Source organism: Haliotis asinina, chromosome 12 (assembly GCF_037392515.1).
Source record: "Haliotis asinina isolate JCU_RB_2024 chromosome 12, JCU_Hal_asi_v2, whole genome shotgun sequence".
NCBI lineage: Eukaryota > Metazoa > Mollusca > Gastropoda > Lepetellida > Haliotidae > Haliotis > Haliotis asinina.
Genome location: NC_090291.1, coordinates 36,083,428 through 36,111,066, shown reverse-complemented (window position 1 = coordinate 36,111,066; position 27,639 = coordinate 36,083,428). Strand labels below are relative to the sequence as shown.

Below are 27,639 nucleotides of genomic sequence, written 5' to 3'. Positions count from 1 at the left end.
GCATTCTCATCCTCGTCATTACGGTTACCAGGGGCAGCTAACTGTAATTTTCTCGATCTGTCTCGTGCACTTGGAAAGATGGCAGTACCTGCAAACTTTGTATTGTCGATCCTTGTAACGAATGACGGTTGGAAACAAAATACGTACATTCAGAGGGAACCGCTTAGCGCCAAAGAATAACAATATAAATACTTGGTCAGCAGCCGAAACAGAATTCGTTGGACATAAAAAGTAAAAGTGTATTTAAAAGTACATTAATGTGTGATGGCACTAGCTATTTGCGAAAATACTATTGTTTGTTTGTTGAGTCACAATCAGACAACCCAGTGATCATCAGCATGAGCATCAATCTACGCATCTGAGATATAATGACAAACAAGTCAGCAAGCCAGGCCACCCGATCCCGTTAGTCCTGGAAAATATTTACAATATATGGGGAAGGCAGAGGCACGAATACAGCTGGTTATTGAAATACAGGTGGTAATACCCAGACAGTCTTAGTCTGGGGCGTGCGTTGCTATGTGTCGGTATATTATGTACCGCCGTTTCGCAGGGACACACGGAACAAGTGGTCACTAGAGACGCTGAACGCAGTATTTGCAAAGAATAACGAACATTGACCCGCGGGCCTACATCTCCAGATGAAGGAGTGTAGTCAACGGTGCCACGGACCCGTCAAAACGTCAGCAATGTACACCAAAGCGTATACCCTTTGTGTCCTCATCGGCTATCAGAGAATAACGTAAACACTCAGGATGGTCTTCAGGATCGATACTGACAAGCGAAAGATGTGAATCTCCTCCATCACTGGATATCGCCCACCTTATCCAGTCTGGGCTACAGACATGACAGAAAACATGTCTCTTTGATACCTACCATGTCTGGTAAGCTTGCGTAAACAAATAGCAATTCATGTCACAGTTTCATTTTTCGCTATTGTGTTAAATATCTGAGCAGAGACGTAGGGGCTTGTTGGACACACTGAAGTCCCAGTGGGTGACTCATAGTAGACTTACAAAAGGTGGATTCGTTCGTTCCGTAATTGCACCCTTCTTGGAACTGGGACTTGGTTGTCAGAGCCCAAGGCTAAGTATTCGTCAACAATACGGGTTGTCTTTACTGGTAAGTGTTAGATATTGACAGCCTATAATTTACTGTACCATCTTCTTCCAGATCCAAATAGAATCCAATTCCAGACTCCGGGTACTCTTTTCACAAGTGCAGTATCTTATCAGTGGCGTTCGAGGCTTTAGATGTTGTGTTTGAATGCATGGGAACTGCGTCCCAGCTTCCGGTGCTATGGGAATCACATTTATCACTATCACCTCTTAATGTCACGTTAGGTTTTGTTTCGTTGTTTTGAGCAACGCTCAGCAGTGTGCCTGTAGATTGATACCAATCTGTAAATAAACCAAAAGAAGGCAAAGGATCAGGTGACTGACATCATGAGCATTCTTCTAAGTAATTGGATACAAAAATGTGACCGAGCTAGACCCCTGCGTTAGTCGCCGCTTGCACCAAGTCTGAGTTGCTGAAGACAAGGTCCTACATTTTCGAAACTCTCGGGGTTAGTCTAAGTGCCACACAGGAACATTAACTTATGACTATCTTAACGCTGGGAGAGCTTCGAAAATCTAGAACCCTGTTCTTAATTTTCACAAGGGTAACGCCATTCCATGTGGTAACATTCCACGGTGTCAGTCTGGTCATACTGATGTTATCCGATCTGAATACATTTCCAATGCTCAGATATGCATCACGAGTATCTGACAGAACTGAGCTGAAAAAGAAAGGTGATATATCAAAAAAGTTCTCCAAGTAATTCAAGTCATCAATTACACGTATATTAATAACATCGAAAACCGTTCCATTTGAAATGAATAGGACCTAATGTCAATGAAGTTTTAGTCCTCTGTGTAGATGATCTGGCGTCAGGAGTGTGCGTCAGTTGGGGGGCTACCCTCCCTTGCATTAGTTTGAGATTGCTTCATTACTTGATGAATAACCCAACTCCAGATAAACTACAGTGATACTAGACCCAGCGTCTCACTCCGGTGGTGGGGCCACCGAGGAGTATGAGGGGAGAGGGCAGCGGGGGTGACAGAGTTTAACGCCGTCAGAGGCTTGGAAGAGGATGTAATGGTGTAGGTGAAGTCGATGCTGAGGTGATGGAGTTGAATGTAGTTATCCCCTCCTAGATCGCCACCTCTTTTAACCCTATAAATGTCAGGATCGCGTCGCCTTTCATCTCATATTGATTACTGCTTGCCAGGATCGTCGTGTCGGCCAATAATCAGCCATAATTGCAGAATCATCTCCCCTTAGTTTTAATGACTTGGTCTCTATGTTGATTCTAGGTCAAGTTCTGGGTTGGATGAATTAATGCTTGTAGATCATGGAAGGGAATTACCATCCAGCTGGCTGATAACGGACTGATAACGGACCAAGCGCTACCGTTACTTTGATAAGCTGCAATGTTTATCATCTATTGTTGTACTACCCACAACTATGCTGTACCAGAAGAACCACAATCCTAAAATAAAAATGACATATTCATGCAAATCTCGATTGCACGATTCGGAATAAGTTATCAATCAGTGTGTATGAAACCCAATGAAACTGTAATGAATGGATTGCAAAGTCCCGCCTATTGTAAAAGACGCATGCAAAGGCAAATCAGTTGTTTGCCTACAAAAATACGGGAACAAACAAACAAACATCAACAGAATTAGAGTAATGATGTGTTAAACAATATTCATTCGCTGACGGGCAGACATTATCAAAGTCATCAGTGACTACACATATGAGTAATTGATTTGGAGTCTATTTTGTCACGTGTATTTTCTATTTATATGCACGTGGCAATAGGGCACACGATATCCCCCTAATGAGACTTTACAGTCTGAATACAAGATACATGTACAAATTATCAAATGTCACGAGAGCATGGAATCTTCTGTACGCCTAACAGGCATTCAAGACCGTTGGATTGGTTGACGCTGCAGCTCACTCGTGTTGCAAAAATACGGCTGTTTATGTTATATACACCGCGCACCTGCCATGAGGTCAAAATTGTAACGCATAATGACATATGATTACATCGTGTTCCAGGCATCGAAATAATGCGTCAACAATTTTGGACACTTTATATTACGTAAATGAGTCATAACGGTCTATATTTCCGGTCGGCGTTATCAGGGTGGGTCTACGAAAGTCAGCCCGAACGCTGCACATGTTGTCCATGTAGAATACTGTATAGAAAGGAACGTGGCTTCATAGCCGAGCTCGTGTGGACTTTCTTCAAACAGACGTCATATGAGATCTTACATATAGACTATTTGCAGTGAAAACGAACCGATGAATTTCACTTTAAACAAAAACGTAAATCGAATGAAGTGAAACTAAGATTGCGAATCTTCGTAATTTTACATTACCAGTTGAACATAAAAATCTCAGAACTGTATTCAGCTTAAGATGAAAGTTGTTGAACAAAGGATCATAGTTTTAAATGGCTTTATTGTTCGTACTACAGGGTCATGCACAATAAATGAAACACCGAGGTCATGTGGGGTTGGTCTGAGTTAGCGCTCATGACGTACCGCACGTGCATTTGTTTCACTGCTGCCCTCACCCCTTTGATACAATTAATACAAACCAGTGGTGACGATTTGAATCTGTGATCGTTTGTTAAACAGCTTTTATCCGTGGTTGAATGAAACTCTTAGACCTAAACTTATGATTAAAATTATGAGGATCCACAACTTCACTTGTATTCGAATCACGTTTTGGTTTGAAGTGAAATTCGTCGGTCCGTTTTCACAGCAAACAGACTACACTTCAAAGTCCACGTGATGTTTCATGTGTCTTGTTTAATGTTAGCTTGGCCTTTGCATGTGAATAGAATGGAAAGATCAGATGCATATGACATTAGTTGATTTGTAGTAACATGAATATCTAATTCATGGTGTAATTACTCCGGAGACAGCGGAATAATGGGTGTTATTAACCGGGCTACAAACCGATCGCGATGTACAAACTCGAGTAATCAAGTGTTTTAGCGCAGGGAAATTCACTGTAAAGAGTTGTCTCTCTTGGAAACACCGGAATCAAAATATGTGGGTTTGAATCTTCGTCTTTATTTTCACACAAGCTGACATGTCTAGACATAAGTGGAGTTTATTTCAAAACGGTGTTAGACCAAATTCAATCAGTCAATATTGTAAATTGGATAAACATATTACTTTCCGTCGTAAATCGAATCAAAGATTTAGCCCTGATTATCCCCGTTGGTTAGCCAGCATTATAGCTCTGCACACGGGTTTCGCCAAATTGATAAAGGTTTAATGTCTGTATCACCTCGGGCGAATCTTCCCCAGTTGTCGGACGTTAAATCACTGAAATGATATTGAAATCGGGTAAAACATGTAACATAATTCTAATCCTAATAAAACTGGAAAGTAAAATAGGTAACAGTTCAGTTGCACTATCCAAGCTGGAGTGAGTGAGTTTAGTTTTACGCCGCACTCAGCAATATTCCAGCTATATGGCGGTATCCAAGGTGGAAGTTCCGATGCCATCATATTGCTACTAGAATAACTACACCAAGATGAGTGAGTATTGGTTTACGCCGCTTGTAGCAATATTCAAGCAGTACAACATAAACAGGTTTCACGCACTGTATCCATGTGGGAAATCGAACCCGAGTCTTCGGCGTGACGATCGAACCAGTAGACTACCCCACCGCCCTGTGAAAAGGAACGTGAAATAAACTCACGGGCAAAAGAAAGTACACCAATACAAATTTGTCTCTGGGAAAATATAACAAGAAGATATGTCAAAAGCTGTGTAATTCAATGTTCAACCAATCATTTGTCAATGGATATTGATAAAATTTACAGCATTTACGGTTGACAGTAGAAATGTATGGACGTTTAAATGAAAAAGGTGTGATTTGTAAATTTTGTTAGTTTGTTAAGAGACTTTTTGGAGCGTGTTGAAATGATCAGATAGGATTGGAGGAGTCATTATCAGACATAATTCAATGTCAGGAACGGGTATGTCCTCCATATGCAACGATGCATGCTTGAACACGACGTCTAACAGAGTTAATCAATCGTCGAATAACGTTGTTTCCAATTGCCTGCCACTCCACTCTTCATGCATTTACCAAGTCTTGACGATTTGCAGGTGGTGGGTTACGTGAACGAATTTGTCTGTCTAGGTGACCCCTGCAAATGTTCAATCGGCGAGAGGTCTGGGGATCGAACTGGCCATGGCAGAACATTCACGTTATTATGCTAGAGAAAGTCCTGTGTAATCCTGGCAGTATGGGGCCTGGCGTTATCTTGCTGAGACATGACACGCCGATGTTGCTGTAAGAATTGCAGCACAACAGGACGCAAAACTTCATCAGTTTAACGCTGGGCTGTTAAGTTTGCATCGAAAACTACCAGCTGTGTCGTCAAATCTCTGCATATGCCGCCCCAAACCATGAATCCCCCTCCACCAAAAGGAGGAATCGTCTCATGAATTCAGCAGGGTGCTGTTCTATCACCCCTTCGGCGGTAGACTCGAACCCGACCATCTGCACGGAATAACTGAAAACGGTTTTCATCAGTAAACATAATTCGTTGCCAATTCCGTTTCTGCCAATACTGCACAGTGCGGGCCCACCTCAGTCTGTCACGTCGATGACGAGGGGCCAAGGTCATCCCACGGAATGGTCGATAAGACGAATACCATAATGTCTCAGTCGTCTTGTAACTGTTCTTCGACTGACCACATGATTCAACGATGTTGTTGCTGATGACGTCCCAATGATGAAGCGATTACGAAGATGCAATAAACACATGCGCAGATACCGGTCTTCATTGTCGGTAGTAACTCGTGGACTGCCGCTCCTTGGCCTGTCAGCAGTGCTACCTGTTTGCCTCAGTCTTGTCTACAGCCTTGTTATTGTGCAACCAAAGATTCTTGCCACGTGAGCATGCCTGGCCCCTAGGTGGAGCATTCTAATCGCCCTCTCACGCTGTTTTGCAGTTAATCTCGGCATGTTAGTGGAAATAATCTTCTTGTTTATGATTACACGATGCCATTTAGAAAGTGGTCAAATGCAACATATGTCATATTTGGGATTTCACTTTCTTAGTAAAGTACAAATTCTAGTACTTTTTTCGGTTGAGTCCCATCCGGGATTCGAACCCGCACCCTCAGACTCAGGCACCTAATAGCCAGCACACAAAGTCAGCCGCCTAGCCCGCTCACCGTGGAAGTCGCGGTGGCTGAGCGGGCTAGGCGGCTGACTTTGTGTGCTGGCTATTAGGTGCCTGACTCTGAGGGTGCGGGTTCGAATCCCGGATGGGACTCAACCGAAAAAAGTACTAGAATTTGTACTTTACTAAGAAAGTGAAATCCCAAATATGACATATGTTCTTGTTTATGGTCTTGGAATACTGACTGCAGGGTCTTTATACCCATTACCATTTCCATCATGCGATGCTCGTGCATTACATTTTTTCCATCACTAAAACTGATTTTCGCAAGAACCAGTGCATTTTCATATAACTCGTGCTCAAATTGTTGTGTGCAGTATTTTTGTGATATGTTTATGTAATCTGGAAACAAAATCCAGTTCAAATATTCAAAATACTGGAATCCGAAATTTGGTGTAGTTTCTTTTGCCCGTCAGTTTAGTTTATGTAACAAACTCAGTTGTACTACCCAAATGAAGAAAGAAACCAGCTCTATCTTATTGCCACCGAGTTACATATAGCCATGTGAACTATTTTGGTCTACTTTGTTGGCTTGTACTTAAACGGGAGACGTAGTATGTTGTAGACACCATGAAATGTTTTACTTCTCATGTGGCAAAGTGTGTTCAACATGCATACATCTACTCTGATATTCTTAAATAAACATTCATGGACGTTGACGTTGCTGTCGTATATGCATGTGTTGTTGATATTATAACATCTGAAATAACTGTCAGTTATGTTTGGAGAGTAGCTCTTGAATCAGCTGATCCTAATACTTATTGAGAACTAAGAGATTAGGTGATATGTTTCAGGACATTGAAGCTGAACACATGAAGGGAATTGTCTTTTCTGAATACTGGATCAGGAATATGTATTAATGTTTATCGAACTTTTGTAAATTTTCCCGTCAGCAACCACTAGGCATGCATGGTAAAATCGTCCAAGCCGCCTTAATTGGTTTTGCGAAGTTGCGTCCCTTTGAACACCAGGAACTTATGATCGAGGGTTGGAATCACAGATTCGCCGTGATTATGTTGTTATGTTTGTCAGCGCCTACTGTTCAAATGTTATACGCTTATCGCATGTGGGACAGACAAACCATGACGTAACTGAAATACAGTAAAGCGGCCTTAAACTCACTCTCACTCACTCACTCACTCACTCATTTACGCATGGACTCACGCACTCACGCGCTCCGAGTACTAATCGGACGAAAGGTGTGTTTCCAGACAAATGAGACTGAAGCTCACGATGGTTCACTGTAAGTTGAATGACCTGTCAATAGTGTTTCCAATTCCTTGTTTCAAACTTGGGGACGATTACGGAAAACAGTTCGAGAATTGTATTCTTAACATCATACGCCATACACGTGCCGGTAGTTTGATTTGTGAGAAGCTCAGAGAAATACAGCCATTAAAACCTTTAAAATACCCAAATGTTCTGTTTTTGATAGGAACTGAAAATAATCAATGATAAAAATATGTGTTTTGCTTTTACGTGTCAAGTCAAGACCGATGCTTCGATCGTTATGTACTGAAATAGAAATCCGTACGAACGAAAATTAGCTCCTGTCAAAATGTTAAGAGAAAATGGCACGCTAACTGCCAGTGCGGGATACATTGCAGGAACAAGTCCTCTTATTCCACAGATGCTCTGTGGGTACAGAAAATATTTGTAATTCTAAATATGGGTAATGTCTGGTAAAGCGCACCATGTGCTATGTAACTGGACAGCGATCTGAACTGTAGTAAAGTCGTCCTTGCCCTCACTGAAAGAGCGCAACAACTGATCCCAGATCCACCCCTATCCCCCTCCCCCATCATCCCTCTCCCTCCCAATCGCTATTTTCCATGCCCCCTCTCTCTGCTATCATCACCGATCAAAGTTATTTTGCTACAACTGAGTTACATTCACGTGCTGTAATCTTCTACAATTTCCCAGGGGTCAAAGCCTAAACTGGCAGATAATTGGAAGAAAGAATGGTTTGGAAATAGAATCGTTATTACGCAAAATATCGATAATAAATAAGGGCTTGCATATCAAAGAGCTGACCGCCACCTCAAAAGGCCGGAAACGGCGTTGTTGTCGGCCTGTCTGCAATAAAGAAGAACCTTGTAGGCCCCCATTGCTATCAGGTTTGTAAAACCAACTTGCATGCCAGTTCCATGCCGGTTCCATTCCTGCAACTGCTTCAACCTCCATGGGAATGCCCACGGAATCGTGGCTAATTCGTATTTTCATAAAAACATCACGTTCCATCTTGGAATGTATTGCCTTAAAACGAAGACATTTACGATGCAGGTCAGAATGCCGTGATGTTGTTGACGGATTTGTGCACGGTTTGTTCGCTGATTTAGCTGATAGAATTAATTCCACAAAACCAAGTCGGCATGCGGAAGCATGCAACTATGTATTTAGATGGGGTCCGTGTTCGATTATACTTGAGAGACTAACGGCCTGGCGTCATTTACTGGATAGCATCGAGTATTGTCTCAACGATATTAAACGCCGTAGTTCCATACTGTCAAGATGACCACATAGCCTCGAAACATACCCACTCGCAACTTAATCTTAGAAAGCAAATTTAACCATCGGAGGTTTTTTTTCCTTACAGATACCCTTCCGGTGAAATTCCCCAGCCATGTTTGTTCGGGGGTAATTGGTAATAGTGTGATTGATGTTCTCCGCTCTGTCCACGACGATACTACACAGCGTCAGTTCAGCACCGGTGAATCTGTATACGACATCGTCACCGTAGCCGGTAAGCTTGTTAATACCTATCGACAGATGGGCCGATACCCTCAAAATTGAGGGCTCCAGAATGGGCAGCGAGGCACACATCTGGCGCTTTGCACGCAACTTACATGCATACCTGTCTCGTCTCGCGAGACCCCTGTAGTCTCGCACGCACGCCCTCTGTGGACGAGAAGTTGCATTTGGCGTCTGCGGATCGTCATTTAAGGAATCTGTCAATGAACAGTAACAGTGTTGTAACAAATATTGGAACGTCAGACACATTGGAATGAACATCTGGTGACGTTATGTCTTCTAAAGATGCTCATTACTGTCAGTATCAGGGCCATGGAATCACAACGCGAATGTCATAGAACAGACGTTGACTGGACATAACCATTTTTTAGAGACACAAGGTCTGGCGAACGCTGGTGGCCCGAATGGATAGTTAATCTTTCCATTTAGAAATGAAGCGAGTCTGTGTAATCAATATTTAAGGTTGGATATCCAACGTATCTGGACATCAAACGTAGGGGTCTAATAATAATCTGAATGGCCGTTTCTGCGGATCTGTCGAGCTTCCTGTTGTGTGAAAAGCGTTAACCCGTTAATACGCTTGTCATGGCCAGTTTAGTTAACTGAAGATATAAGACATAAACTTAGACATTTGCAACTTTTAAGAGTAGGAGTGGGTCATTTTAAACCCAAAATGACTCTCTGGGGAGTTGGGGTAGTCTGTTGGTCAAAACGTTGGCACGTCACGCCGAATACCCAAGTTAGATTCTCATTGATGGTGTTCCCCGCCGTGTTGTCGCTTGAATATTGTTAAAATCGCCTTAAAACCCAAGTTCTCTCAGTCTCACACACTCATTCAATCACTCACTCAGAGTCACTGTCACTCTTCATATATTGCACGTGTGCCTTTATGCGGATGTTTTGGTAGGATTTTTCCAGTACCTTCTATCTTGCAATTTTCATTGTTCTTAACAGTTGTCATTGGCATACTGGCAGTGTGATACAGATATATAAACGACACGTTAGTCACATCCTCTGTCACACTTATACCCATTGACGTTATCGACACGTGTCCATGTTAAATGCTATAGATCTAGGTTTATCGGCCTGGGAAAGTTTAAACGGGGACAAGCATGCATACAAGAAACCCGTACTGAACTCAACTCGAGTCCCTGATGGATCCGAGTATAGTCCTTCGACTCACAGCAACAGAACTGAGCCCGTGGCTTTTTCCGAAGTTGTGAACGTCTTTTTCATTTGCGTTGCTTAGTTAAAGCTACCCGTCCCTCTTAATGATGGTATGTTGTGATATGAGACTGCTGCAGTTGTTGTGATCAAGTTTTTGAGAATAAATACCATTTATTTCTGATATGATCACCTAATGTCAACTCATATAAGATTGGAATGTTCATATCTCTGTTCAAGACTAACGCTGATGATATTCTGCTCAGATTAGCTCATTTTTGCAGGACCGATGGGAATAGTCTACTGGTTAAAGCGTTTGTTCGTCACGCCGAAACCCCGGGTTCGATTCCTCGAATGCGTGCAATGCGCAAAGCCCATTTCTGGTGTCCCTCGCCATGATATAGATGGACTATTGTTAAGGGACGTAAAACGGAATTCACTCACTGACAATGACTGTCACCTATATTGTGCACGTGTTAAACCACGGGTTTAGGCGGATAACAGACTGATCAGCTGTAATGAGAGTCACATGGCCAGCATATATATATACATAATATATCCCGTTCTGTTGTATGAGCACAACTCTTACTTGCTTACAACGAGAAACAAGTAATACAACAAATAGGAGCTGATAAACTGCCACGCCCGTAATTACAGACTGTTTAGCGTTGTTAATTGCACAATCTCTCTGAAATTTGCATGGTCTGTCTTATACGCGATACGTATCGGCAAGAAAAACATTCCACTGAAGAATTCCCTTTGAGAAAATTAGGTTACAGCGCAACAGTGGTATGTGACAAAATGACATGGAACTATGTGCCGTCTGCATACTTTTTGAGACATCTTATGGCAGTAACTCAATCAACTACACTTCAGTTATGACATGAATACCGCCACACAATCGATTGCTGAGGAACGTTGTCAGGGCTTGCCTGGCTTAAAGCTGACAGTAGCTCTTGTGCCCCAGCCACAGGGTTTAGTGACGTCTCTCACCATCTAGCCTCTAACGTCCGTCACCTGCTACACAGGTGTTTTGTCGGGTATATGTTTTTTTTATAATTAGATAAACATGTTTTTAATAATATAAATATTAAATAAGAAACCGAGTAATTAATTAATTGTGTATAAGCGAAGTTTTATCCATAATCCTGTAAACTTCTACTTTGTTGAGGGTGAAGAAACTTACTGTGTCGTGGGTGACGAGACTTGTAGTGTATAGTTGACCTTACTGTGTAGTGAGTGACGGACCTTACTGTGTAGTGGGTGACGGACCTTAGTGTGTAGTGGGTTACATGCCTTACTGTGTAGTGGGTGACGGACCTTACCGTGTAGTGGGTGACGGACCTTACTGTGTAGTGGGTTACAAGCCTTACTGTGTAGTGGGTGACGGACCTTACTGTGTAGTGAGTGACGCACCTTACTGTGTAGTGAGTGACGGACCTTACTGTGTAGTGAGTGACGCACCTTGCTGTGTAGTGAGTGACGGACCTTACTGTGTAGTGGGTGACGGACCTTACTGTGTAGTGAGTGACGGACCTTGCTGTGTAGTGGGTGACGCACCTTGCTGTGTAGTGAGTGACGCACCTTACTGTGTAGTGAGTGACGGACCTTACTGTGTAGTGAGTGATGCACCTTGCTGTGTAGTGAGTGACGGACCTTGCTGTGTAGTGGGTGACGGACCTTACTTTGTAGTGGGTGGCGGGCCTTACTGTGTAGTGGGTAACAGGCCTTAATGTAGAATGGGTAACAGGCCTTATTGTGTAGTGGGTAACATGCCTCACTGCGTACTGGGTAACAGGCCTCACTGTGTAGTGGGTGCAGTTAGTGACAGGCCTTGCTCTATAATTGGTTACAGGCCTTGCTGTACAGTTAGTGACAGGTCTTGCTGTCTTACAGTGCCTTTCTGTGTAATCTGAGACACAGTTTCTTATACAGATGTCTGATAAAAGCAGTTTGTGAGCCATGTGATTCCCGGTCCGCTCGTTTTGACAGTGTCCGATTAGGTGACAAATAACTTTTCATCTTCATCAGAAGCACAACTGGCTTCGAGTATTATTGATCCACCAGTTTGTTTCATTTTCCCAAAATACGACAGACAAGTGATTGAATTGTTGCGATCTTACTGGGATTAATGCATGACGTTTGAGTGCCGCAATATGCAATCATCTTTCAATAAACCGTCATCTGAGGAGCACACAAACCGTCTAGGAGAGTCGATGCTACTCAACTGGCAGAAGAAATACATGTAATTCGATCTGTAAATAGGGAATGTCGGTTTTGTGGAGACAGTGTCGTGGGTAGATGACTGCTCGTACAGGGAAACCTTTCAGATGTGATTGGCGAGCTTGGCCCGTGTTTATCTTTGGGGAATACTGACTCGTCGCTTGGAAGCTCATAAACTGTTTCCATAACAGGTCTGTAAATACTGAATATAGTAACTACACGGAATGGTTGCTTTGGGTTAATACTGTTTGTAGAGTAAAACCACTTGTAGGTAAAAAAGCCTTTATGTATATTTACATAATGGGCAATGGATATTTTTATTGAACGTTCAAAGGTTTTAGGTACATGTTTCTAGATTGATTGTCTGGTAGGTAAGCCTCTCTCGCTGTCCCTGGAGCAAACTCATTCCCAATCTGTCTGCAGTACAAACTCTCTAAATGTTCTACATCGTTTATCAAGTTCGGAATATCTAGTTCACTCGAGTTCATTTTAAATCTAAATGGAGCTGGCTGTTTTTCGCAAAATTATGTATTTTTCAAGGAATAAGGGTAGTCTTTCTGGTGATGGTCGAAACCTTCGTTTAGCTTTAATGTCACAATGACTTCGCGCGGTTGGTGAAATTCGCTGTGAGTTGTGTCCTTCTTGGAAGAAATGTTTGGTCGTGGGTTCGAGTCCCAGTTCGACCTGATTATTTGTCTAGGTTTGACTGCACCTCTGACGCATTTGCGTTTCATGAATGGGAGTTCGCTCGTCACTCCGAAAGCTCGGGTTCGATTACCTACATAGTTTCAACGTGTGAAGCCCAATTCTAGTCGTGGTGTTGCTGGAATATTGCTAGATGTGTGTCAAACTACACTCACTCACTCACTCATCAACGGAACAGACCTTCATTAATTTCACCCCACCTTAGGGTAGCCTAGTGGTTAAATCGTTCTCTCTGCACATCGAAGATCCGGGTTCGATTCCCCACATATGTGCAATGTGTGATGCATTTCTTGTGTCCCCGTCGCGATATTGTTGGGATGTTGCTAAAAGCGGCGCAAAACCATATTCACTCACCCCGCATTCAGCGAACATGATGTGATAGCAACAAAGTGTTCAACCATACTCACTCACTAACTCTTGATGTCGTCCTTCATTTTAATATTGTAACAGTGCTATAAAACATAAAAAATACCCATCAACTCTCCCTTCGTATTGCCTGCCTGGCGTTAATGGGAGTTAAAGTATGCATTAAACAGCAATGCACTTATAGTCAAATTTATACACTCAGACCAAGATGTACTCTCCTCTCATGATTACGACACGGGCCGTGCGCCTCCTCATCGCGCCCCTACCGAGAATGTTAATCCGTGTGAGCGTGGTGGAGGTGTATGACCTCGCCACGTGCAGAACATCCTTGTCCCGTTGATGAGCCCTGGCCACAAATAGATGATACAATTACAGCGTAATGATATAATGAAGCGCATAATTACGTCCTCCACAGCACTGCTGTTGCAGCATGGAAACGGCCCCAAATGAGAGCATCATGGGATACTGCGACAGTTGGTCGATCGGCGCTTTGTCTATGTGACCGTTGTATCGGCCGTGTAATCGTGGTGTGCACATTTCGTTGTTTTGTTGTCTCTGAAGACGTTGTTGGAAACGATGCGGTTGATGTAGTCGTTGTAGCAGACGTTGTAAACGATTATGTGTATTTCCCAGCAACATTCCAACAATATGGCAGGAGTGTGTAAAATTAATAAACGAGTCTGGAACTGTGAGTTGAGTGATCGATATAATGAGCATCGACTGTATCAACCAGGTTACGATGACATACCTCAACCATGCCTGTCCACCAGATACTGTTACTTGCCTTTCAGGACAAGAGTTGATTGTAGCGATTAAATCTTACCTGTATATACTGCTGTTCTATGAAACTACAAACACAGGTCGTTGTGTGAGTGATACATGTGAACACATATCGTTTATCGTTGTAGAAGTCGCTGTAAGTCATGGCGGTGTTAACAGATTAATGTCGTTGCTGCAGCAGTCATCAATACACAGATACATCGACCAAACAAACTCACAGCACTCACAGCTGCGTGGCAAACGCTTGACACTAGTATGTCTAACAGTCCCTGAACGTTATTATTTACCGTGCAACCTTCAGTCTAGACCTCCCTGCAATACTAAAGTTGAAGCAACAGCCGTAACTGAAGCAAGTCTAGATTTCTGCAAATTCATCTGTTTTCCCTACGGCTCCTTTTCAATTTAAATGGGCTTATTTGTTACACTCAACATTCTGTGCATTGAGAGACTATGCGTTAGTCAAGCTCGACTCGTATTCTAGCGAATAGCTATTATGTGCAAGCTGTGCTTTTATACGTAAACCTGTAGGCCGCTATATTATCGTACGCTGTCATATTGAACGGGGCGTTTGTTTGTCTCAGAAATGTCAAACGTTTATTGGTTTAAGGTGTTATAATGCTTAATAAACGCCGAGTGGGGTTCACCTTTCATGTATAAAACTTTCTTTAGTTGCTTGGCAAACCGTCTATAATGTAATTCTGAAGAAAACCTGCTTTCAACAGCCTTAATGAAGCTTCACAAAGATTAACGCTTGATGTCCCAGCGTCAGAAGTCGCATGAGAAGCAACTATCGATCGTGTATCGAATTAGTCACAAATAGCCGAAATCTAATTCAATATAATTCAGCTAAAATTACCATGACACATAAAGACGCAACGTCAACAATAAAACTTCACTGCATGATGTCATATTTCTTTTCAAGTCACAATCCCTGGCCGATCCTAGTCCACGGGCAGCCCGTGTTGAAAGGAGTCCGTTCAGCTGGTCGGTTTTAAAACAGACATTAGTCAATATGGAAATATTTGCCCAGGATCTATTTCACACGATTATGAACAGATTGCACAGCCTGTGTAGATCTCCCTGTGCGTGACCCAGTCCGTGGAGGTGTAGCAGCTTTATCGCTGTACTATCAAATCATGTGATAACGCCACCAACAGATAGCAATATAGGCCCTACGTAACGTGTATGCAGTAGTGGATATTTTTCCGTTTTACGCTTGACAGGAAGCCCCGTCTGAAATGTTATGAATGAGACCCCGACTGCCGGCTTTCATTCACTGATTTGTCAGCAGCAAGAGGATAGAGCACGCGCTACGGGTGTCGTCTGCTTGCATTCTCTGTAACAGTTGTGTGCTCAAATAGTTGAAATGATTTTGACGAGGAGTGGGGAATATGAACAGGCTGAGCGATTCATTTCGTGATTGATGTCACTACTGAGAGGTAAGAAGTTACACCAATATCCCTAAACTGTCGTCTGCCTAAACTGACGACTGCCTATTTCACTTTCAAATATGTCGTCTGCTGACAGCCGGAAAAAAGGTATCTTTCATGTTAGTAATCTCCTGTGTATATTTCACTTACTGCAGCGTTAGCGTGTCAACTATCCAGACGATAGGATGGCGTTTGAGCGCGATATTGAGCGGTATATCTTGTGGTGAAGATAAAAAAATTGAGCTGTTTACCGGATATGCCCAAAATGCACAATCAATGACCGCTTTTGATAGAACTGTGTCCACATCTGGTGGTAAACTAATGGAGTTGAATGTCAACAACGTGGTCGTTCCGTAACAGAGATCAAACCACGTGCTGTGGGTTGTGCTGTGTTGTTGCTATGTCGCTCAGAAGGTCTCTAGTGATTCATCGCGTAGAGATGATAAGTTGCCTTACGAATTTCATACTGCTTGTGATTACTAATATAATTTGCTTCTCAATTTCATAATTAATTTGACTCGTTATAGTGAGTGTAGTTTTAAACCGCTTTTAGCAACATGGCTGCAATATCACGCACGACAGGGGCACCAGAAACGGGCTTCACACATTGTACCGATGTAGGAAACGAACCCCAGTCTGCAGCGTGACGTGCGAACGCTTTAACCACTAGGCTACCCGTGACTAGTATATGTCACGGATATAATTCTACCCGAAAGTCGACAGGCTGATGCATCTGAGGAAAGTTCCGTTGCTCCGCTGTATACTCTCCCTTTCGTGTGCGAGGAAACGCTACCACTAAACTAAGGAAAACCCTACAGCGCATGCCTATCCACAGTCACTCGTGTGATAGACTAGAGCACTGTAGTAGGTAAAGTATGAGGTAAAGTTATATATTGTCCCATCCGCGATTTGAGATTTCAATTATAGACTGTTCCCAGCTTTTGCAATCAAGTGAGTTATGATCATGTTTAGGGGTGCGGTGGGGGAGGGGGGGAGTGGTAAAAGAAAGGAACAAGAAAAAACCCAAGAGTACACGATATAGACCAATACCGTGATAAAATTCTATATAAGGAAAGTGATACATCAACCTTAGATCTCTACTCAGGTATACGCAGTGGTGCTTCAGCCTTTCTTTGAGAGTAATCCCCTCTTATCCTCCCAGTTTTACCCCCTCCTGTCAAGAACGATGAGAGAAAAACTCTCCTTTGTCGCCTCTGATCTCCGTTTCTCTATCCACCTGATAAGAGCCTTAAGAGTGGAGAGAGAAAAATCCATATCGGAGCATGTAAACCGTTTATATAACGGGCTTACGCCAGCGCGTTGTGACTGGTTTTTCCTCTTTGTGGCGTGAATCATTACCAGCAATTAGCTCGGTGGGGCCGTGTTAGCCCATACATCTAGTGCCCTCGAAAACCTGGACAAAACATGAATAACTATCGCTTTGCCCTTTCTGAAAGGAAACTAAAAAGAACAGCATTGAACGGTTATTCAGTGACAGGCTTTGGTCAGTAAGGCCCAGTGTCGGAAATATGTATCAGTTTAATATACTGACGACAGGTATACCTGGAGATAGTGTACCTACACACTGACTGACCACGTGTCTGCGTCTAGAGTGTCTGTGTGTCGCTGTGTAGCTATGGCGTGCTCAGTCGACAACAGTGGAAAGGTATGTGTGCTATGTTGGTTGTATTCATGTCAGCTCGCCCGCTGTTCAATCCTTTGTAGCGATAAACTCTCAAAATCAAACACAGTATGTGTTATTGGTTTTATATTGAGATGTGAAATGTTCGCGGTAATTAATGTCCGAAACATTATTATCATTGTTTATATATTAATAGGTACGTTTTGATCAATGTGTCTAGATGTTTTTGTTCATGTATAATAATCACGTCAGAACTGAATGTAAGATTGCGTTTTGTAACAATTGATGTTTGTTGTCATATGACATTCGTTCTTACGGCCTAAGAGACCAAACGTAATTAACCACCTTTTACCATTGAGTCACTGTAGGAGACGCCGTTAAGTACAGAGTAACTGCAGGGGCCGTCGGTGTCGTGAGCGGCGGTGGGATGGCCTAGTGGTTAAAGCGTTTGCGCGTCACGCTGAGGAGCCGGGTTCGAATCCTCACAAGGGTACCATTTCTGGTGTCAGCCATGATATTGCCGGAATATTGTTAAGCGGCGTAAAAGAACACTCCCTCACTCACTTGGTGTCGTGCTAGGTATTGATATGTCTGACACGTTATTAAATGCGACGTTTAAAGACACCCACTTTGAGTCTGTAATGCACACCTACTGACGTGCTGGTCTGGCTAGTTAGGCCTGGGTGTGATAAACTCCCGTATTCCCATCACGCAATTTGATGTGCTGCATTACCAGGTGTTTATAGCGTCTCACGTCGTCATTAACCCGGGAACAGCATGCATGACTCTCAATATCCTATCTTGATTTTTCCCTGGCGTAATGTTCCGTGCCGTCACTGCTCGTTCAGGTTGGTCAGACGGAACAGCCGAGGAGGTGTGCGTTATTATAAGTATCGGCAACACTAACGACAAGGCCAGTATGTTACCACTATAACCATATTTTAAATAAGATCAGGATACAAATGTTGTTGAAGCCGTATGAACATGTGCGTTTATTTTGGGATGTTCAGCTCTCGATGTTGGGCTTGGTCAAATCTTGGCGTGATAGTCTGCAGACATCTCTTCTAGACTAACGCTTAGTCTCTGAATATATATGATTTTCATAGATCAAACAAACCCATTTAAATTGAAAAGGATACCCAAGGAGACTAGAGGCCTGCTTTATTTGGTACCCTTCATTTAGGGCTTTAGCATAGCAGAGAGGACTAGTCAGTAGGGACAATGATGTGGTGTAGGACTGTGAGACAATGTATTCTAATTGTATTCCAATATACTTGAAACATCACGTTCAAGTTCTGATAAAGGCTTACTTCACTGTCTCAGTAGATTCGCTTTCTTTGTTCGCCTGTTATAATAAGGCTACCCTATCATATCTCAAGAAGTAGTGAAAATTGGTTCATAAGCAATGGGACTCAGTATAAATGTGTTTTATTTTGGTAATATCTTAACTGACATTGGTCTGACCTTTGACCTTCTACTAAATCGGAAGCTGAAACCTCTCATTGTCATCATTGTTTTGACAAAGAAAATGTGATGAAATTGCATATTAATGTAGATTCAGCACATATCTCGTTTTTAGACAGATTGACTCTGTAAACACGATACATTGACAAACCAACTAACCAGTGCCACTGAAACATCGAGAGGTCATAGCACCCAGCAATGATGACACGTGGGGTAGCCTAGTGGTTAAAGCGTCCTCTCGTCAAGCTGAAGCCCCGGGTTCGATTCCCCACATGGGTGCAGTGCGTGAAGCCCATTTCTGGTGTCCCCGTCGTTATGTTGCTAGAATATTGCTACACGCAGAGTAAAACCATACTCACTCACCCTTTTCTGTTACCATCCTCGCCTCAAAAAACCACTGGACAACTTAAGCTGAGACCTCGCATGCCTGTTCTCAGCAATAATGAATATATGAATCACGTTTGAAATTGTCTGTAAACATGGCTACCAGAACAGCCATATTTACAATAGCTGCAGTACCACTCGAACAGAACTTGTGGACATTACATGACCGTATTATCAAATATTATGTACATATCATTATTTCTGTGTGGCTCTTTTCTTGCATGTATGCATGTAACGTATTTGGATGTCAGCGAAGACAGCAGCTTTTAGTTAAAGTGATTGACTAAAATGTGAGATAAGGTGTTATGGGACAATTTACACACAGTGGAAGCTTTCTAATCCGGCACTCATGGGGACTGAGGAAATAATCCGCTTTAGTCAGTGTGCCGGATTGGAGAGCTGCTGATAAATGTATAAGCCATGGAAGGGAGTTGGATTTTGTGCCGGTAATGACAACTTGCTGGATTAGACAGATGCCTGTTTTGGCAGCTTCCACTGTATCCGTGTTATTTGAACGTTATTTGAATAGTCTATGTACGTACAAGTAATGGTTGTAGAGTTGCTATGCTTCCAGCTTTCGCTGTATAGGTTTGCATCAATAATTATTTGAATTACAGTGTCATAAAAGTGTCAGGAATGTTATGCAGTATATTCCACATGATGTACATGAGGTAATTATTGATTCAGACCCTATGTTGATATCACCAAAGAGCATGTTAACATGTTAAAAACGATTCGACGATTGTAAACGACAGACAGGAATGCAATTAACATTAGAAGCATGTATAAGAAAAATAAAGTGGATCTGTAATTAAGTATGCTGGACAGGTATTCAGTTTTCGCCAGGTGTGTTAGTTACACCTGTGCATACACATACCGCATACCGCATACCGCATACCGCATACCGCCATCTCCAGGTGTGCAGCTATCAGTGCTTGTATTCCAGACATCGTGTGGGTGAGTCGTTTGAGGAAGCAACGTCCGCAGCGCTACCCATCCCAGCAACGTCGGCATGTCGAGAGCATATCTAATGTCACGATAACCGTTTTGACTCCTGGGCCAAACTGAGTGTAAATCCAGTTGCCGCCGTTAGTCTCAATGTCATGACATGTTAAAGACGTATACTTAAATGTGACTTTAATATCCAGATTGACTACGCACGAAGCCAGACAAGCGTTCGTTGTTTCTTGAGACGCAGTATATTGCAGATATATGATTTCCAGTCTGTACATAATCAATTTTAGACCCGACAATCCCCCGTAGGACTTCATAACTATCGATCTAGCCGGGTGGAAAAGATATTTAAGAACCAGGTCAGCGAGCCTGACCACCCGTTTTCGTTACTCGCTTCTTACTATAAGCCCGAGTTGCCGAGGTACTATTCCGGCCCCTATCTTCATTGGACATCCAGCACGTGAGTTGCGGTATGTTGAACAGACAGACCTCTGGCTTATTGGTAAGAGGTATTTGTCAGAAGAAACATGATAAAGTTAAGAGGTTTTAGTTACATATACAGTCAGGACAACAAACCCCATATTGTGCAGCAGTAATCAATCAATTTACCTATGTTGATAACCATGGTGGAATGTCCAGTAAAAATCGATACAACTTTGATAACGATCGGAAATATAATTGCTGACAGGTAGTTCATGTCCCTTCAGCAACCTATGCTTGTCATAAGAGGCGACCAACGGGATCAGGTGGCCAAACTCGCTGACTCTTTAACACACGTCATCGTGCCTCAGTTGCGTAAATCGATGATCATGTTGTTGATCAATAGATTGTCTGATCCAGACTCGATTATTTACAGACTGACGCCGTCTAGCCGGAATATTGCTGAATGCGGAGTAAAACTAAATTCACTCATTCACAGCGTCCATTGCGACGTGTCACTTCATACGTAGCATAGTTTGATCTCTTGATCGTGAGTTCGATTCCCAGGTTTACTCTTTTTGTGATCCCTGATTTTTCATTTCCCTGCTAGTGGTTTCACCAAATCACATTTGACTTTGTGTTATTAAGCTGACACACTGGAACTGTTTGAATATCCAGATACGGTGACAGCCGAGGTAAATTTTCGTGATATGGTTTCTGTCGTGTGTGTCAAAGTGACAGTATTAGTCACACTCTGAGAAGATTTAACGCATTGCCGTGGACCTGTTTGCCACGTAGCTGATAACAGCGCAAAATGCTCTCTTAAACAAACATCAGTCACCCCCTGACGAAGTCAACTACCGGCAAAAAAACTATACCCCGCGATAAAGGTGATAAAGAATGAAGCTATCAAGACATGTTTATTCGGCAGAGTTATGTTTGACACGGGTTGTGTTTTCAGCCTAGTAAGGGGCGGCGGGGTAGCCTAATGGTTAAAGCGTTCGCTTGTCACGCCGAAGACCAGGGTTCGATTCCCAACATGGGCAAAATGCTCGTTTCATGTGTTCCCCGCCGTGATATTGCTGGAACATTGCTAAAAGCTGCGTAAAACCAAACTCACTCACTCACTCACTCACTCACTCAACCAGGTAACATGTCGATAACGCTTATGGTTGGTTACGCCGCACCCAGCAATATTCCACTTATATGTCTTCGGTCTGTAAATAATCGAGCCTCGACCACACACTCCAGTGATCTACGATATTAGGATGTGCCAACCAAGTCTGAAACTCGAACCACCCGAGCCCGTTAACCGCCTCTTACGACAAGCATGGGTCGTCCGGTATCGTACAAGCGATCCGGATCAATAGTTTTATGTGCATGGCGTGATAATCAAGTAGTTAATCATATCCGTGAGACCAATAACAATTCTCAAAGAGTTGAGGGGAAGGGAGGTAATGGGAGGCATCTGTGGCAAGCTAATGTATGTTATGCAATCTGCGGAAACAGCAGCATTCTCCTGCCAAGGTCTTCGATATATAGGAGCCTGCGTGTAAATGTCATGCTGGGAATGTGACTGTGACATGAATCAGTCTTAGACAAAGGAAGCAATCAGAAACCCGCAGTGCCATCACCAGAAGGAGTGAGGGAGATTTTGCACACCCTTGACGATATTCGTACTGGATCACGGCATACTCACCTTGATATTGCTGGAATGTTGCTAAAGGTGGCGTAAAACTAAACCCACTCACTTCCTTTCATGGTAATGCATAGGTTTTATCATTACGTTTCTTTTCAAGGTAATACATATCAACATCATCATTATCCACATTTGGGGCGGAGGGGCAGACTAGTGGATACGTATTTGCTCGTCACGCGGAGGACCCGGGTTCGGTTACCCACATGGGCACAATGTGTGAAACCCATTTCTTGTGTTCTCCGCCGTGATGTTATTTGAATATTGCTAACACTCTCTCACTATCCACATTAATAGACAGGAGTGGTATCATTATGTTTCTGTCCTTGGTACGCAATAGTTCCATTGCTATTCCCTTCTGATCGTGATATTCCACATCAGTGTATTCATACGTCCATGGTGGTGTCGCATGGATTCACGTTACTGTTCGTGGTAATTCCGTCAATTATAAATATTACTGTAGTAATGATGCTGCTTACCTCGCAGCTTCACCAACAGTAACATCGGTCATCGTGGTTCACAGTAACTCAGCAGGTCAGGTAGTACCTGGTCATAGTAAGACCATATTTGGGTCTTAGCGTATTGACCGTCATTTCATGCCGTACTTCAATAACGCCAAGTTAGACAGAACTTGTCCCCATGTTAATCTGGAATGATTACAGTCTGCATATCAATTAATTGTCGCTTTCGTTAATTAGGAGGGCTGTAACAATGCAGAGAACTGTCTATGGATTGCATATGTTGACTCTCCCGATTGCAATTAATCGATGGTAGAAACGAAGAATCGTTGGTGCATCGATAGTATTTGTGACTATCGAGAGTTCAGTATTTGACATTCGTTGATAATGCGCAGCACAAAGTACAAGAAGATTCGTTCACTTTGGTTTCGAGTTTCCTCTTCAACAACGTGATTTGGGTTTTAAGTTTCTTGTCATTTACTAAATGTGACAGAAACTTTAGCTTGAGTTTATTTCATATACACTATACATTCATTTGGGAAATGACTTCCAATGAGACAATTCAAGGAGAAAAGATATAACAATAGTTGGTAGCAATAGTTGTTGGTAGCAATAGTTGTTCCTGCCTCAGCAGTCACCCGTATTAATTGATTCCTCTCCGAGTTGGAACAGAGATACGATATTGTAATGACAATGGCTGATCTGTATGTTATTAATATACAGACCCGTAAAGGAAACTCAACTCTGGCTTTTTATCAAGGTTTTAAATGGAAGACATAAATATGAACGCTTACTTTTATGAGATACTTCTTCCAAATTGCGTTTCTTTTTGCTCTTCAGTATATACTAGTATATGACGGCAGGGTTCGGTGAAAAATGTAAAATGTCGACGTACACGGAGGTTCTTGGCTCCAGTTTGTGTTGAACGCTGTCTCAACTATACAGATACTGAAATGTATAGTCTGGTATTTGCAATGATATGGGGCGATTTCCTGACCAGAATCCGTCCAGCCAACGTGGTAATGTACCAGATCTATATGCGTGTGGTGTTCGACACCTTGTTTGGCTGTGCAGTTGCGTCGGCAACATTCGGAATTTGTTTAGTACAAATGTTGTGGTCTTGCACTTGGATGAGGATGATATTGCATAAAGGGGTGTGGGAATCTACAGTAAGGGATCGTTTGGCATCGACGCTTGTAGATTAATTCTGGAGAAACGTATAGTGTCCGTCTGCAAAAAGATAGAACTGGTTCCTATTAGCTGATGTTCGTATGCTGCCCTTTCGCACGCTGATTTCAAGAATCTGTCTGCAATGAAATGAGGTTGTTTTGTTTTGGTGTTTTGGGGGTTTATTTTCGTTCTTTTTTGTCTTCCTTTTTGTGATGGAACTTGACCAAATGCATAAACGGTTATCAATCAATCAATTGTAAACACCATTGATTGTCAATGATCAATGCATATCCTTTTCACAATGGATACTGTGTCTGTGAATAATCGGTTATTCTTATTATTCTCTGGCGTGACGAGTTGTTTGGGGAAGGCAGACACGTTAAGTGCCATGGCGGATCCGCTTAGAACGTGTTTGAACCTCAGACATCAGTATTGGTCTGTCGGCGCCAAAGGTGCCGAAGAGCTTCACCAAACACGTAAACATTTTGCTATAAACGGAGCCCAGAAGGAATGCGTTCGTTTGTGACGCCGACATCAAACACATGTATTTCTGATGTCCCAACTCGTGATAGTGCTGGAATATTTCTGAAAGGTGTGCAAACGGCACCCGTTACCCCTAAATAACATTAATCTACGCTAATGACATTAACGCGTTGACATTGTACTTATTCAGTATTATCCAAACGAATGCCCGCTTCTGTTCTATATATAGCCTGATATGCGACTGACAGTATCCTTGCATCACGTCGAGGGTTCGATATTTGGGAATCGGGATCAATCGGCATCCTGTTAGAAAGTCCTCCCAACCATCAACTACAAATTACAAAATGTAGTCTCGCCTATTAGCACTCCGCCATTTCTATTAACATCCAGCGCCGGTGTTGCTGGCAGCCTTCTGGCAGTCCACGACGGCGCAGGGTTCACTCAACTCCGTCGTCTACTCGCCACAACTTCTCAAGTGGAAGCGTGGAGGGGAGATCTACTTACCTAGTCTGAGTGTCGTGTAGGAATAAACTTAATGCAACCCAGGTCCTCTCAACGCGACCCTTAGCTGTGGTCACGCAATATGTAGAAGCTGATCAATTATAGGGGCCGATGAAAGTATCGTTTTTAATCTTCCCAATCGAGCAAGGTCATGGAATTATGGATCCATCCTCTTGTCTTCATTACTTTACCTTACGTGTGAATAGAGGCCCGTCCAGGCGTGTTTGATTTCCACTGTGGGTATGCTGCCTGACAAGACCTGTCTGTCTCAGGCCCCACAGACACGGGTTATCATATGTCCGATGTTTATTCGTCAATATACCATCCTTATATCTCCCTTGTGTGCTTTAATACACAGCCAATCAGTTTCAATAGATTCGTCACCGAGGCGTGTTCGATTGGAGACCTGACTGTTCAGTTTAGCGATAAAGTCTGTTGGGTTGGCCATGTCCCTGTGATAATGGACCCATAATTCGTGATGGTTTCTAGCGCACTCGAATCATAATTCCCAAGGTTTGTGTGTGCGTTCAATTGGACACTGGTGAAGAATACCCTAATGTCTGTTGTGTCTTAGGGGCATGTTTCTATGGGTCCCCGACGGTTCTCACGCTCAGTAGATGCTGCAATAAAATTGTGTGTCCATGAAAATGAGTGATTGTGGTTTAACGCCGCTTTTAGCAATATCCCAGCAACATCACATCGGGGGGAACCATAAAAGAAGCGCTCACATTTAAACCGGAATCGAACCAGGTCTTCGGAATGATGTAGCTATAACCACACAACTACTCCACTGTAAATCTTTGTAAAGCGTGTCTGTAGTTACATTGACTGAAGTGCCTCCGAAGATTTCAATCTCATCGTATTTTGCATTCATGGAATCAAAGACTTTCATGACCCGTCGTCGTTGACCTTTAGCTTTCACGACACCAGCGACGCATTGGTTGCTGGAACCTGGCATGAAATGGCATCTAGGCTTGAATCATTGGAATGTTCACATCGCCTCGTGGCACACACACTAATACGCTGTTTCGCAACAATTTGAATTTTATATGTGTTTTTTTTTCAATATATAATCTTTCATGAAATGTTTGGTGTAAATTGTAATCATTCAGAATTTCCCCAATCAAAACAATAGCTACGAGATTTTTCCTAAGACTTTTACAGAGGCTAAAAAGCAAAAATAAGTTTTATGCCAAATGCAAGATTCATGTAAACCCACGAGGTTGGAACTTGTTTAACATTTTCAAGCAGCAGGTGTTCTCAATGGACATGCCATCGCAGTTTGTTCGGTTACAGTAACTGGCGCCACGGTTGACTGTGGATGAGGCTTGTTTGTACCCTCCCTGGTCAGTTGTTTGGCAGGTATAGAGAGCGGTATGACCACTAGCTGAGGTCCCGGTTTTGTCCAACTGAGTGACCTGTTGTCCATACAAATTACCTGTTGGTTTCCTTATCGTAAACCTTTCTGTCCTATTGTTGAACCAAACACGGGCAGATTAGGAGTTCTCAACAACAAAAGAAGCAGTTATTTTCACATTGCATGACATATACAAAATGACAGATGACAGGTGACAGGTAACTAAGGTATAATCAAGCCAGACAACTACTGCTATTCTTTGCTCTATGCGATCGATAGTGTATTTGCTTACATTGGCTTTTAGGGTGGGTTTACATTTGGTAACTGAAATAGTGTTTCTTTCAAGTTCGGAGTAGCTCAAATGTCATGGAAATAGTTCATTACTACCAGTGTAGGAAACATATCCCGTCCCGACGTCCGAGACGGGGGAATTTTGTGGAGGACGGGTTAAAAAAATCTAATCCGTCCTCATGTCCGGTCCGTTTTAGCAAACTAGTGACACAACTGGCAAAGGTGCGGATTCAGACTATGACTGTTGATAACTTCTCTGAAGACTAGTTCTGTAATGTTGTAACCAGATGATTATACTAGGAGAAGTTTACCAGTCCGATCTGTTTGTGCATATTAAATGAAAGCCTAACATAAAACAAACCAGTTTTAAGCCTTCAAATGGTGTTTCATTTATATTTAGAGGATAGGCTAGATTTGGGCAGGCCTGGTAAAAGATTTGACCAGTCAGTCGTGTGGGACAGGCTAGATTTTCTACATCTTTCCTACACTGTTACTTGAACATCATTTGTCGTTTTTTCACGTTAGGCATACGGGACCCAAAAGGTGAGGAAATATTCACATAGTGTATAATGCATATTCTGTGCATCCTTTAGTACAATTCCAGTGTTCAAACAACATGCGATGCTTTTGTTTGACAAGTTCTGTATTTGACGTTACTGGAAAGATTGACTGATTGACATCAATAAATCCTGGATCGGTTGGTCAGACTCGTATGCCATAGTATCCCAGTTGCGTAGGTAAATGCCCATGCTTTTGATCACTGGATTGTGTGATCCTCACTGCCATATGGCAGGATTATTGCTGAGGGGATATAAATTAGACTCACTCACGCACCCATTACGTTGGATGAGCACACAGAGTTTGCATTCGAGTTCAAAGCTGTAGGAAAGGGTTAGAAAAGGCCGTTGCACGTACGAAACGGGAAAGACGAGTAAATCGGTTCAGGCAGTCATATTCTATTGATCAACGTCAATGTGACCCGATGAACGTTGCTCATAGTCTTAGTCACTGGTTTACCCGACCAGTTTATATCCAGGCCATATTGGCATATCGGTGCCCGTGGCGTATGACTTAGATCAATATAGAAAACCACATGACTTCCTGGCTGAAGGTTTTGATCCCAAGCAA

The 27,639-nt window shown here is 42.7% G+C and overlaps 1 protein-coding gene across 2 annotated transcripts in view; it reads left to right on the top strand.

The window, feature by feature from the left end:
- The window catches only part of LOC137258332 (uncharacterized), an 83,889-nt gene that overhangs the window by 24,648 nt on the left and 31,602 nt on the right, over positions 1 to 27,639 (top strand). Inside the window, exon 2 of one of the 2 annotated variants that reach the window (XM_067795971.1) lies at positions 8,869 to 9,015. Coding sequence is in view for 1 of the 2 variants with exons in the window: in XM_067795970.1 (XP_067652071.1) it covers positions 17,328 to 17,357 (30 nt within the window). In the remaining variant the exon portion in view is untranslated. Of the gene's footprint in view, positions 1 to 8,868; positions 9,016 to 17,310; positions 17,358 to 27,639 lie in introns of those variants that run through there. The other variant, XM_067795970.1, reaches the window with a different exon arrangement.